The sequence below is a fragment of the Elgaria multicarinata genome, chromosome 2, assembly GCF_023053635.1.
Source record: "Elgaria multicarinata webbii isolate HBS135686 ecotype San Diego chromosome 2, rElgMul1.1.pri, whole genome shotgun sequence".
Taxonomy (NCBI): domain Eukaryota; kingdom Metazoa; phylum Chordata; class Lepidosauria; order Squamata; family Anguidae; genus Elgaria; species Elgaria multicarinata.
Window position 1 is genome coordinate 852,709 of NC_086172.1, and position 15,311 is coordinate 868,019.

The following is a 15,311-nucleotide window of genomic DNA, read 5'->3' on the forward strand; positions in this document are numbered from 1 at the left end:
ATACATCCTACCTCCATCCGCTCAATAGGCGATTTTCCAGAGGTCATGGTTGAAAATGTCATTCTCTGTAGTGGTCAATAGAGGAAAAGAGTGGAAGATACTCTTCACTTGGGTGCAAGTCAGGGAGATAGCACTCCTAATCTCAGAGCTTTTTAGACAGTTTTGTCTGCATTGCTCTATGTTGGTTGCAGGTGCATAAAGAACTAACTCAAAGAGAAACTGTTACAGATTAGTGACTCTGAATTTTGGCCCTAAATACAGCCCCCCGTGCACACACACACACACACACACACACAAATCAGCAAAGGGTTCATGAACATCTCATATTTAGAAGAGTGAATCTTGCTGACGTTTTATTTTTATCGTCTTTTTATTTTTACAGGACACATTGACACTCCTGTACTTTACTAAGACAGTGATTATATATTGTTGCATACCACACATTTCTCTGAGCGTAGGATGTTCTAGAGTGAGTGCACTCATGATTGCTATTGTAAGAAACAAGGTACAGAAATGCAAGAAAAACTGATGGTGCACTATCAGTCGTGTTTGTATACAGAAGCTGTTTCTGCCAATCAGAAACCTCTTAGCAACCTTTTCCTTGAATTCCAAATTGCATGCTTTACAGTAAATGGCAAAAACTGTTCTTTCAGGTCTTACCCAGGGATAGGTAGGATGTTACACAAATTCCATTGGTTAGATTAGCCATCAGCCATTCAGAAAGTAGCTCATGCATAGGTGAAGGTTGTGTCCCTAGAGATGTTAGGTGTACTATCCAGTAGGTATCTCACATTGGTAGATAACAATTTTAGCGGAGATCTGAAAGGTGGGCTGATTTTACTGTGAGGTTTTCAAAGTCAGAAAGAAGGTGAGGAGCATTGTGCCCCTGAAAGTGAAATGGGTTGATTATTTTCTGCACATGCTGAGGCAATGGACTTTTGGGTATGGCTCTTTCTTCCCTTTCATTGCCTGATTAGCAGTAGATTCTAGAGGAAGGATAAGTCAATGGAAGGCCTTTCTTGTGAACAGTTTTGACTATCCTATTTTCATCTGCCTCACTTCAGTTTTGGCTAGAGGGTGTTGAATGGCTCTTGGGTAGTTACTTTCTAGGAAGGTGGAATAGCAAGCAGATCTTGTGCTCATTTTGGAAAAGAAGTGGTTAAAATAAAATGCAGGAATATGCATAATTTGTAAACACTCAGAAGAAACTCCTGACATTGTGCAAATTGATGGGAGAATTCTGAGTTGCCTCCTGCCAATCCTTATTGCTGTTCCTAATTGTTGAATTTTGGGATCTCCTATTTATTTTTAATCTTGTCTTCTGTTTTTATTCTAGTTATATTCCTCAGGTTTTGCGGAATCCGAAGAACATAATCCTGAGAATCTTGATATACGGTTTGATGTGACTTCAGTAGTGAGTGAAATAAAGAGAGGAAAAAGGCTGGTGAGACATGGACTCTTCATATTTTTATAATTAAATGTATAACAGCAGATTATACAGAATGAGTTAAAATATTCCTTTTCATGTTTATACTATGTTTGGTTGCCTTCTAATTGGTCCTCCAATTAGAAGGTAACAATATGAACAAATGGTTGGATTCTCTCCCACTTGGATGGAAAAACAATAAATACGTTTCCCTTTTGTTACCCTTAAATACACAGGCATAATAGAAGTGGGAGAATAGTTAAGAACAATGAGAACCATAAAATCAACCTTTTTGCAAGTGATGTTGCCATATCCCTCTCTAACCCAGAGTCCTCCAGTTAATTCGGAATAAGGTGGAAATGTTATCCCAAGTCCGTGAACTATGTTAAGTCAACAATCTTAGACCATAATATTGTTAATGGTAAGCAAGATGTACCCTGTACAACAGAACCCTGTTGGTTCTCCTGGACCTCTCAGCGGCCTTCGATACCATCGACCATGGTATCCTTCTGGATAGGTTGACTGAGGTACTGCGTTGCAGTGGTTCCGCTCCTACTTGGATGGCCGATTCCAGAAGGTGGTGCTGGGGGATTATTGCTCTGTGCCGTGGCTCCTAAGCCATGGGGTTCCACAGGGCTCTATCTTATCCCCTATGCTGTTTAACATATACATGAAGCCGCTGGGGGAGGTTTTCCGGAGATGTGGACTGAGGTGTCATCAATATGCGGATGATACCCAGCTCTACCTTTCCTTTTCATCAAACCCAGGTGAGGCAGTGGCTGTTCTGAACCAGTGCCTGGGCACGGTAATGGACTGGATGAGAGCTAACAAACTGAGACTCAATCCAGACAAGACGGAGGTACTGTTTGCGGGTGGTTCATCTGTCCGGTGAGGTGATGTTTGCCCTGTCCTGGACGGGGTTGCACTCTCCCTAAAGGATCGGGTTTGTAGTTTCGGGGTGCTCTTGGATCCAGAACTGTCACTTGAGGCACAGGTGAACTCAGTGGCAAAGAGCACCTTTTATTAGCTTAGGTTGATATACCAACTACGCCTTTATCTGGATAGAGATAGCCTAGCTACAGTTATCCATGCTCTGATAACCTCTTGTTTGGATTACTGCAATGTGTTATACGTGGGGCTGCCTTTGAAATGGTCCAGAAGCTTCAGCTGGTACAAAACAGGGCAGCCCGTTTACTAACAGGGACTGGCCGGTGAGATCATATTACGCCAGTCCTTTTACAACTTCATTGGCTGCCAGTTCAGGTCCGGGCCCAATTCAAAGTGCTGGTATTGACATTTAAAGCCCTAAACGGTTTGGGGCCAGGTTATTTGAAGGAACGCCTCCTCCCATATGTACCTGCCCGGACCTTAAGATCACCTACAGGGGCCCTTCTCCGTGAGCCCCTGCCGAAGGAAGTGAGGCAGGTGGCTACTAGGAGGAGGGCTTTCTCCACTGTGGCACCCTGGCTGTGGCACGAGCTCCGCAGAGAGGTCCGCCTGGTGCGTACACTGTACTCCTTTCATCGCCAGCTGAAGACCTTTTTATTCTCTCAGTATTTTAACACTTAATTTTAACTTAAATTTAAATTTTACTGTTCTAACTCTGTATTTTAATCTTATATTAAATTTGCTGCTTTGTTTTATCCTGGTTGTGCTTTTTATACTGTATTTTGTATTTGTGTTTTTAACCTGTTGGTTGTTTTATTATGGTTTTAATTTTTGTGAACCGCCCAGAGAGCTTCGTCTATTGGGCGGTATAAAAATGTAATAAATAAATAAATAAGATGTATTAAAAAAATCTCAGTTTCCCTTGGGTTAAAGTGCCATGGAAGTATCTTAACAGATATGCCTAATAACCTCATTCAGTACAATTCATAGAAAGCATCGCTTAGTGTATTCTGGAATTCAGGCCTTTAAATTCTTAATGATTTAAAATAATCAAATCTGTAAAAATCATGCCACTTCCCAAAATCAACTTTTTATTTCAAACAATCCAAATTTTAATTCCAGATAAGCAAATCCAGGCAAACAATCTGGGAGCATAAAAGGTCCAGATGCAGCTAGAAAACTTTTCACAGAGAAAAATGAAAAGACAGCCTAGGGGGACCTAATCTGAAATTGTGCTGTGAAGCATTTCAGCTTCATCAATTAATGCATCTCTATAGAGAATTAGTGTTTACTGGATTGAAATGGAAAACACAAATCTTCAGGGAACTCCAGCTACTAGAGGCTCTTCATCACAAACAGCAATTGAGCACATTCATCAGCTTGACTAACCTTTTACAACAACGAACTTTGACTATGTGGAAGTGATGAGCCCATTGTGATTTAGGGCGCAGTCCTATTGATTGCGCCTTCGATGATCAGAAACCCCTTACCTTGGAGGCTTACGATCCAAGGAGCACGAGTGTTTACAAATCATCCAAGGGTCCTCTTGCCCTGCATTTTTCACTAGATCAGGCTTTTCTGCCTGTCAAGCAAAGGCATTTCAGAACAGGAGGAAAGGAGGCTGGCAGAATTCCAAAATAGCTCATACCCTTGCCTCTCCAGACTTCTCCCCTCCCTGCCCCACCCACCAAAGTTACCCCTTTTCCCCTTCTCTGAGGTTAGGTTTCCAATCTCAGAGGCCAGCCAGCCAGTGCCGTTCTTTCCATGCCGGCAGGGAGGGGGAAGGGGAGGGTGGCTGGGTCTTTTGATTCCCCCTTCCCAAGGTTGGAGCACGGTTTCTGCACTCAGAGGGGGGGCTCCCAAGGATCTTATGGCCTCTGTCTATGGGCCATAGGGTTGTTCCCTCCATGTCGGTTTGTTAACTATACTATGAAGACCACGACTATCAGGTGCTTAGTTAGTAAAGACATTAAACCACAATTTCCCATTATGTCCAAAATGGGTGACTGTGGTTTAGTTTCAGTAGAAGCCAGCGTACCAGTGGGGAGGTGACAAGTGAGGGAGGAATGCACAGGCTTAACACTTATTCTCAGCTTTCAAACCTCGGTATATAGAAAGCTGGGATTCTTATATCTCTACCAACTCAATTTGGCATACGTTTGTTTAAAGCCTCACAATCCCTTTTTTCTGGCATAAATTGTCTTGAACTAAAGCCCACTTCATCAGATGCATGAAAACCTATGCTATGAAAGCTTATGCCAGAATAAATTTGTTAAGTCTTTAAGGAGCCACACATTTGTTGTTGTTGTTGTTGTTGTTGTTGCTGCTGCTGCTGCTGCAATTTACTAACACTGCTATCTCGATAAATGGTTAAATTTCCTTTTGTTGCAGATGTGCAATTTCTGTCGTAAGAAAGGAGCCACTGTTGGCTGCGAGATAAAAAACTGTCGCAGAAGTTATCATTATTTCTGTGCTCTGTGTGATGATGCTGCAATAAAAACAGATGAAATACAAGGCACTTACCGGTATTTAACAACATATTTCCTAAAATCTCTACATTTTGAATTTTTACTTGAGAAACCCTCTTCCATTTATCTTTGTTTTGAAATCATTTTTGGGTAGTTAAGAGAAAATGTTCACTGCATTGTAGGAAAAGATCTTTGTCTCATGGCTAGATAATACCTGTGAACCTAAACCATGCTGAAATGTTTAAAAATGAAAACTAAGATGAGAATCAGCAAAAATATTTCTTGGTATCGCCAAACTTAAATCTTGAGTTGTTCCTCATAGTTTGGAGTTGTTGGGATTCTGGTTTAATTGAGGAACCAGTTATCAGAGGACATTTACTAGGTGACCACTCAGTAATCTGTATTTTTTCACCTGCTAAATTGTGGTGAACTCTGTGGCTCAGTTCAGACAACATAGTTCTTTTTCATGGTCTCTGTGCATCACACTATGGGCTCTGCGCTGACGCTGAGCTTTGCCTCGGAAATACTTCTCTAGCTGAGAAACGTTAATTTTGGCGGGAACCCTCCCCCACCATCCACTGCGCATGACTGCGCGTGTTCCCGCCTTCCCCTCAGTTCCTTTGCGACCGCCTCAGCTGCTGCCTCACAGGAATGCTTCTCCTCCTCATATTTAGAATTGAGTAGCTGAGTTACCTTATATTATTCATCTTCCTTTCTCTTCGTTCTTCTTTCTTCTTTCTTCTTCTTCTCCTTAATATATATATATATATATATATATATATATATATATATATAAAAATTATTATTATTGTTAAGAAAATTCTTACTCTCGCTTTACTATATCTTGTATGGCCCTTAAGGCACCTTTCCGAAAGTGCATCCGCTGTGGAAATAAACTCCCTGCAGCGGACGGACACTCCTTTTGCTTACTGTGTCTTGGAGAATCACACGTTGTTGAAACGTGCCACCACTGTCAAGCTTTTTCCAAACAAACGAGAAGACACAGAGCAGACAGGCTTAAAGCCGAACTCTGGAAGCAAACTCTGCAAAAAGTCGATAAACCAAGAACCATGGCTATGTCAACCACACCCTTACAAGCTTCGATATCGACTGATCCTTCGACATCGATAACACATACCGAACCTTCGACATTGAAGCATTCTCTCACTGTATCAACGGTGAAAAAGCTAACTAAAAAAGCTAAAAATGCCAAGTCTCCTCCTCTTACACAGGACAAATCAAAGAAAAAGAGACATAAGACCGCGAAGTCTGGCCTGCCTCCGCCACGTCCAGCGGTCACAACAGACAGTTCCAACCCGGCAGAATTCCCGGCTGTTGAACTGCTCTCTACCATCTCGGAAGGTGAAATTCGAGAACCTCCGACGCAGTTATCGACACTGCCTCTGACTCAAAGAGACCCACCTAGCACCGACAACACAGACCAACGTCGTCCTACCTCTCAACCTCGAACCATATCTAGAGCAAGATCGAGGGAACATAGCATACCTCACTCCCGAACCAACCGCTACGAACGGGACACACAGTATTCTCGATCACGATCTCGACACCGATCACCGTCAGTATATAGCGATCACTACGCTAATCGACACTGACGTTATTATCGCAGTAGATCAAGATCCCCATACCACGATCATGATGGATACTATGAATACTCTTATCATCCAAGACATTATGATTATTACTACGACAGAAGACCAGCTTACCGTGAGGATCATTATACACACCGTCCTCCACAATCCCAAACACAGAATCCTGTAACTTCGACTAATTCTGATACAAGACTAATACTGGCTCAAATAACCCGCGACGAACCGCGTACAACCCCTCCAGGGTCTCCTATCCCTGCCGAAGGCTATGAATCTGACTCCTCAGCGATATCAGTTGAACAACCCTCTTTACCTTCCCCCGACGATAACCTTGGCCCCAAGGAAAGAGGATCACCCTCCGAAGAGATGGGTTCCTTCGCAGAGCAGATACTTAGCATGGCTCATGCCCTTGGCATCGACGCCCAACAGCAACAAGAACAAATTACAGATCTCATCTTCGAACCAATATTTACCGAAGCCGAAGCCCCAGTAGAAATACCATTTGCACCGACTCTACTCCAAGCCGTTAAACAAACATGGACTTCTCCCTCCATAATGACACCTACATCCCGTCGCTTGGAATCTATGTACAGAGTACAGAAAAAAGACGTAGAATTCTTATTTACTCACCCACGTCCGAATTCGATAATAGTTGAATCATCCCACTCGAGATCTCAAAAGCATCATTCTTCCCCTGTGGACAAAGAAGGTCGAAGATTAGACTTCCTCGGCAGAAGATCATACTCTGCATCAGCCTTAGGTCTACGAGTCACAAACTATCAAGCACTAATGTCCCGGTATCAGTTGTTCCTTTGGGACAAAGTTGGCTCACTATGTGATTACTTACCCGAAGACCAGAGAGAGCTAGCCAGAGTGTTTCAATCCGAAGCCTCACGCCTAGCAAAGCTCCAAATTAATACTACTCGACACCAAACAGACCGTTATGCCAAATTAATGATGGGTTCTGTAGCCCTTAGACGCCATGCTTGGCTCAGATCAGCGGGAATGGCACCAGAAGCCTGTTCAAGGATAGAAGAACTCCCCTTCGATGGCGATGGACTCTTTAACGCCTCCACAGACGAGAAAATGGACACGGTCCAAAAAGCCAGAAACAATGCCAAGAAAATGGGACTTGGCCAACAAAACCAACAACTCCAACCTCAAAGAGGACGTAAATGGTTCCGCCAGTACCAACCATACCCCCAGAAATCAACTGACAAAACAAGATTCCAACCTACACAAGCCTTCCAAAGGAAGCCCTATACTCAGGCCAATCGCTTTCGCCCACAACCGAAACCGAATAACTCCAACAAACGTCGTCTTTGACTTGAACCACCAATACAACCAATACCTTGCATTCAGTGATCGTCTATCCAAATTCTACCATGCCTGGGAAACCATCACCACAGATTCCTGGGTCCTCCAAATCGTCCTCCAAGGATACAAAATCAAATTCGAGACTCTCCCTCCTCTCGGTACTGTGAAGACCACAGCACCCTCCACCGCACTCACTCACGAAACCACCCTCTTACTATCAAAAGGAGCTATAGAACGCGTTCCACCAGAATCCAGCCACAAAGGGTTTTTCTCCAGGTACTTCACTGTACCGAAAAAAGATGGAGGTCTTCGTCCGATTTTAGACCTCAGGGATCTCAATTACTTTATTCGACCCAAGAAATTCAAAATGACGACGCTGCACAATATCCTACAGCTGCTAAAGAAGAATGCATGGTTTGCGGTTGTAGATCTAAAAGACGCTTATTTTCATATTTCCATTGCCGAGACACATCGACACTACCTCCAATTTGCTATTGGAGAAGAAACCTACCAGTTCTGCGTTCTCCCATTCGGGCTCAGCACAGCCCCCCGAGTATTCACCAAATGCATGGCTGTAGTCTGTGCCCATCTCCGTCTATCCAACGTCGAGGTATACCCATACCTCGACGATTGGCTACCGACGTCGGACTCGAAAGAAACTCTAAACGACAACATCTCTCTAACGCTCCATACCTTGGACACTCTCGGACTCTATATAAACCCCGAGAAATCAATCCTACAACCTACTCAGTCGGTGAAATTCATAGGAGCAAGAATAGAGTCAACCATTGGAAGAGCATACTTACCTCGAGACCGAGCATACCACCTCATTCAAAAAGCTCAAATCCTCATTACCAGACCTCACACAACGGCACACAAAATACAACGTCTACTTGGCTATATAGCATCGACCACCACAGTTGTACAGTGGGCCAGATTCCACATGCGCCCCCTACAACTTTGGTTTCTCCAACACTACGACAAAGATCGCAACTCAAAAAACCACTTCCTCAACATCCCACTCATTGTGATTGACAGCCTCCGATGGTGGACAAAGCCACATCACCTCTTAGGAGGGGTTCCCTTCCAACAACCAGCCCCATCCAGGATACTTACCACCGACGCATCGACAACCGGATGGGGAGCCCATTGCGGAACGTTACAAATCCAAGGCCAATGGACAAACAACGAGTCCAACAACCACATCAACTTCTTAGAACTAGAGGCAGTCAGAAAAGCCCTCAAAGCTTTCGAGCCTCACCTCAGAAATCACCACGTGCAGATACTTACCGACAACACCACGGTACTATGGTATATCAACAAGCAAGGAGGCACAAGGTCCCCAAAACTAGTCGAACTCACACTTCAAATTCTCAAGTGGTCTATCCCCAAAAGGATATATTTATCGGCTTTCCACATAGCTGGGAACGACAACACCCTTGCAGATTCTCTGAGCCGTACGTTCACTCTCCACCACGAATGGCAACTTTCAGGCACCATACTCCATCAAATCTTCCAAATCTGGGGTCAACCAACAATAGACCTATTCGCCACACCAGAAAACACGATATGCCAGACATTCTGCTCCAGAGGAGGAATAGGACACGGATCCATGGGAGACACATTCACACTCAAGTGGACGAACGCCCTCTTTTACATATTCCCACCATTTCCGCTACTGAACAGAGTAATCACGAAAATCATGCAAGACAAAACAAATTGCATCCTAATCGCCCCCTGGTGGCCCAGACAAGCATGGTTCTCACCACTAGCACGACTCACCAAAGGACGCACCTACCGACTCCCTCTGACATCGTCCCTCCTGTCTTGCAACCATGGACAGATCCTCCACCCAGATCTTCACAGATTGAAACTAACGGCATGGAGAATCGACCACATTTATGCCTAGACAATGACACACACCTACCACCAGAAGTGCAACATGTCCTCAAAGCATGCATAAAACAATCTAGTAGGACATCTTATGCCACTAAATGGGCACGCTTCTGCCTCTTCGCAACTGCAAACTCCTTTCAACCTAATCAATGCTCCATTTCTAATGTGCTAACCTTTCTACACCACCTATACGAAAAAGGGCTAAAATATTCTTCCATCCGCGTCTATCTAGCTGCTATTTCAGCACACCATGGAGAAATCCTACACAGACCCATTTTCTCCACACCAATTATAAAGAAGTTTTTACGGGGCCTCAAACATCTAATACCTCCAGTAAAACCCATTGCTCCCAACTGGAGCCTCTCAGTGATTCTAAATGCACTAACTACAAAACCATTTGAACCTCTTGCCACCACCCCCGTACACCTCTTGTCATGGAAGGTAGCATTTTTAGTAGCGATAACATCGGGGAGAAGAGCAAGCGAACAGTCAGCGCTCCGTATCGACCCCCCGTTCACTATCTTTCACAATGATAAGGTTGTCATGAGACCAGACATTGCCTTCTTACCTAAGATAGTGTCAGACCTCCACATCAACCAGCATATTGTTCTCCCAACGTTCTTCCCATCTCCTTCCACAGACCTAGAAAAAACATTACATTGTCTCGATGTTAGGAGAGCCTTAGCATTCTATAAGGACAGAACAAAAACATTTCGCAAATCCCAGAACCTCTTTATTTGCTATGGAGGCAAACAAAAAGGACTTACACTTTCCTCTCAAAGACTTGCCCAGTGGATAGTACACACTATCAAGCTAGCCTACCGTCTAGCTAAATTACCTCTCCCTCGTGGGATAAGGGCACACTCCACCAGAAACTTCGCAAAAGGAGTTTCCCTAGAGGACATATGCAAAGCAGCGACATGGTCACGTCCTCTAACTTTCGTCAAGCACTACAGCATCGACACCCGCTCCCGGAAAGACTCCTCCTTCGGCAGAGCAGTGTTGTCAGCTGTTCTTCAATGACACCGACCCTCCACCGGTGAGTGTTAGCTTGGTAATCGCCCATAGTGTGATGCACAGAGACCACGAAAAAGAAATGCAGGTTGCTTACCTGTAACTGTAGTTCTTTGAGTGGTCATCTGTGCAGTCACACAACCCTCCCACCATCCCCACTTCGGTGTCATACACTGAAGGATTATCCTCTCGGTACCAAGATCGTTAGTCGGTCTCAAAGGAACTGAGGGGAAGGCGGGAACACGCGCAGTCATGCGCAGTGGATGGTGGGGGAGGGTTCCCGCCAAAATTAACGTTTCTCAGCTAGAAGTATTTCCGAGGCAAAGCTCAGCGCCAGCGCAGAGCCCATAGTGTGACTGCACAGATGACCACTCAAAGAACTACAGTTACAGGTAAGCAACCTGCATTTCTCAATGGTGGTTTTAGAACCCCACGGTGGAATTTTTACACCAGTGTTGAGAAATGTGTTGTCTGGCGGGAAAACTCCACTCAGCAGTGGAGTTTTTTTGTGGAAAACCTTCCATGCTGAACACTCTCCTATGCAAAGGAGAGTTCCTGTGCAACTGTTGTGTTGTGTGGCAGGCTCCATGTAATTCTCTGTTGAGTTGACTTTTCCCACTGACTACAGAGTTCCCTGGCGAGAGTGGCAAAAGGAGGCAGTGCCGCTCTAGGAAAGCTGTTGGGATTGGTTTTTTGCAGCAATGGCTGATGGGATAGCATCAAGAGGACTGGGGGAGGAGAAAGGGCGGAGGAACTGTCAATCAAATATTGCAATGGATTTTACTCAGCCCACATTCACACAATGGTGGAGTTAGAATATGTTGTGGGAAGTGCCCCTAAAATTTCAATCATTGAGTGGAGTTTTCACACTGCATTAACTAACGTGTTGTCTGAACTGAACCTGCACCTCACACAATTAAATTGTAAACTGTTCTCATTTGTAAAGAGAGTGGTTGAATGGAATTGTACAGATCTAACTATTTTTCCTTACTAGCCAACTTTGAACCAGCTTAGTTCTCAGAGAATTTGATACTTCATTCCGTCTGATAAAGTCTGGCGTACCTCAAAAGCTCACATACTCCTTAGGATACATTTTGATATTACCTGTCAGTAAATTAAAATTTGCCCTGAGATTTCCATGAAGAGAGGTTAATTAGGCACCTGCTCCTGTTTTCCATCTTAGAGTCATTGTCAAGTCCCCCAAATAATTTCTTACCGAGCCCAGTGGGAAAACAATCTGATCACAGATTTCTATAGAGCTTTATCTTCTCAGCAGTTTCCTCCTTTCCTGCCCCACTTGTATTTAGTAATTAAATCACCATTGGAGGACGGGCTTCAAAGCCAGTATTTGTAGTCCCAAGCTCTATTAAACTCTGGAACTCTGGCTGAGAGCCCCGAAACGGATCCCTATTAGTATACAACTGTGATCATGAAATAAAATCTACCTATTGGTGGATTTTAACTTACTTATTTATTTAGAACATTTATGTATCTCCCTTCATAATATGTATCCCAAGTTGGCTTACATTACAAATTAAAAACTATAAAAAAGCACTAAAACACTTAAAACGATTGAGTGAGGTACTTTATAAAATATCCTGCTTTTAAAAGTATGTAAGAAGTGTTTGAGGCATTGATCCATCCTATATAGTAAGCATAGCATTAGAACCTGCTTCAGCCATACTTTGATGAATACTGAGTCAGGACAGAGAGCAATTTCCCCTGCGTTTTGCTGTGTATCTGGCTGTTTTACCAAAAAAATTCCTTCTTTGGTTAAAACTTTTGAAGTGGTGAAATTCTGCAAGTTCAAGCCCATAAGCAGCTTTTCCCAATTTCCCTTGATATTTTTGACTACAATTCCCATAAACCACAGTGAGTATGGCTAGTGGTGAGAGTTACAGAGTTTTTTTTTAGTCTAAAACATTTGGACCATGTTCGGGGAGGCATTGCAGTAAAACACAATAGTGGCAGTGAACTTTGGTTTTATATAGTAGCAAGTACTTGGGACAGTTTGGGAAAGACCTTAAAGTAAGGATGTTGGGGGTATTAGATCTTCTCCCAGTCTTTGCCTTTTAAATAAATTTTCTATGGGTGCTTTTAATTTGGACTTGCAGAAATTTTAAATCATTTTTACATTACTACTCATGATCCATGATAATCCTTTGTAATGAGGCTAGTTAAATAAATCTTGACACTCTAAGAACAAGGGAAATTGATGAGGTTATATCTTTATTAAACCCGTTTTCTCTGGAATACCGTAACAGTTTTGCTATAAGGAGCTAGTGGTCACTATAGAACTTCTCGAAGGGCTATCAAAATCTCAGGTGGGAGATTTTAGCATAGTTTAAAATACAATCTCAGATTAACTTACTTAGAAGTCCTGTTTAAGTCATTGGAACTTCAATTAAGCATGATTAGGATTGGATTGCTATTCTACTATTAACACTCCGATAGCCCAATAATAAAATGTATTCAATTCAACAGTATAACTAGACAAATACGAAGAATTAATGTTGTAATCTGTAGCAACTTGCCAAAATGAAGAGCATTGTCTTCCTCTGTCACAATGAAATGGGTCAAGATTTGCTGAAGTTGTGAAAATTAATCTGTTTCCATTGTTGAATCATTCATTCTCCCCTGAGAATTACATGGCATTCCTGCAGCCTTCAAGAGTAGGTGTGCCTGCTTGATCAGGAGTCAGGGCCTGATGAATTTAGTTCCTTTAAAGAAGAGATACTCCCCACACACACACACTGCAAGACTGGCCTTGCCAAGTGGCAGAGAGGCAGAGTTCTTGGGAACCTCTCCAAGAGTTCAGCATTTTACATAGAAGAAGAGAAGGAGAAGGAGGGGCTCCTGCTTGGAATAGAAGTACAAATTCCTGCCATGACAGCTTACATTCTAATCAAATCACAAAATAAAACCAAAAGGAAGGGAAGGGAACGCAGCAAACGGGCTGGAAATACTAAAAAAATAATCAGCATTACCAACAATGAATAAAATCTAGCTGAATTAATTCTTTGCATCGGTGTTCACTGCAGAGGATACAGGACAGATGCTTGTGCCTTAGCTGATGTTTTCAGGAAGGGAGTCTGAGGAACTGCAGCAAATAGTGGTGACTAAAGATGAAGTTCTCAACCTTATTGACAAACTGAAAGCAAATAAATCACATTTATATACCGCCCCATAGCCGAAGCTCTCTGGGCAGTTTACAAAGATTAAAACACAGAACATTAAAAACAAATATACAAAATCTAAAACCATAAAAATCATAAAAAATGATTACATACAATATTTATCTATTAAAATAATTGATCGTCTATTAATATTCATCTATTCATCTATCAGTTAAAAACTCAAAATATTCTGTTAAATGCCTGGGAGAAAAGTCTTGACTTGGCGCCAGATAACAATGTTGGCACCAGGTGAGCCTCGTCAGGGAGATCGTTCCATAATTGGGGAGGCACCACTGAAAAGGCCCTCTCCCTTGTTGCCATTCTCTGATGTTCCCTTGGAGTAGGCACCAGGAGGAGGGCCTTAGATGTTGATCGTAGTGTTCAGGTAGGTTCATGTCGGGAGAGGCGTACTTAACCCCCCTCCCCCCAGTTATCCCCCGGTTTCCAACTTGGCACCTAAATTGGGTCCTCATGGCTCTGATGGGGCTCTTTCTGAGCCCATGGCCATATAGTCTAACCTTAAAGGCCATTTTCCTGGTAGAAGTGATATCAGCTGGGAGGGTTACAGAATTGGGGGGGGCACTATTATCTAACTTTCATATTTACATTTTTAGGCCAACGAAATGGCTCTCTGTACTGATCCTTTGTTTATTTTTAAAATGATCTCAGCATTTCACAGGAAGTTTTACTTCCAACAGGAAAAAGGATGCAGCATTAACTGGAAATTTGGTGGGCTTTCCATTTTTATTTATAAAACTACTCACAAATTTGAATCTTTTTTTGCTTCCTTTCAGGCTGGTTTGGAGAGTAAGAAAGCCTCAAAGTCCACTATTTCTACATGGTTGAAGGAATACATTGTTTTGGTTTACAAGGGTACCACAGCCATTAACAGGGTGGCACCTTCAGCAGCCTTCTGGAGTTCTCCTCTGGAAGAAATTTGCAAAGCAGGAACAATGTACGGTTCTTGGTTTATAGCTTTTCAAAGCATTACAATATTGACACCTTCACCTTTGCAGACGTGGCATTTAGGAGAAGGGTGTTGTAGAAAGTAGTTTCTCTATGAAGTTTTGGACCCTGGGATAAACTGCTCTTTAAAACTTGAAGGCTTTGGGAATGCCCTCTAGAATCAGAGGGTAAAAGGAAATGACTGTTTTGACCGTGCTTCACGGAGGGCACTCCACCACCACCACCACCAGCCCCCCACCCTCTTGCCCGTGGGACCTGCATATGCTAACATGTCTGTCTTCATTCATGTGTTACCAAAGCTTTCACAAAACTTAAACCCCTAATATACGATATAATAAAATATATAAAACTCATAAAAGTTTTAAAAAGAATAAAACCAGAGTAAAAACACCATAAGGGAAATATCTAAAAACATAAATCGCACAAATTTAAAAACAAAACTGAAGGACTAAAGAGCCTGGGAAAATAAGAGGGTTTCGCTTAGTAGTTGAAAGATCACAACACAGGCACCAGGCAAGCTTCTCAGGGGGGGCCACCACCGGAAAAGCCGTCC

General features: G+C 43.0%; 2 protein-coding genes across 2 annotated transcripts in view; one reads left to right on the forward strand and one right to left on the reverse strand.

The window, feature by feature from the left end:
• The window catches only part of PHF11 (PHD finger protein 11), a 57,574-nt gene that overhangs the window by 18,703 nt on the left and 23,560 nt on the right, over nt 1-15,311 (forward strand). The window contains exons 4-5 of the mRNA XM_063115897.1: nt 1,337-1,444; nt 4,706-4,839. Coding sequence (XP_062971967.1) covers nt 1,337-1,444; nt 4,706-4,839 — 242 coding nt within the window. The remainder of the gene's footprint in view (nt 1-1,336; nt 1,445-4,705; nt 4,840-15,311) is intronic.
• RCBTB1 (RCC1 and BTB domain containing protein 1) overlaps nt 10,221-15,311 on the reverse strand; it is a 120,514-nt gene continuing 115,423 nt past the window's right edge. Inside the window, exon 14 of the mRNA XM_063115893.1 lies at nt 10,221-10,244. The gene's annotated coding sequence lies outside the window, so the exon portion shown is untranslated. The remainder of the gene's footprint in view (nt 10,245-15,311) is intronic.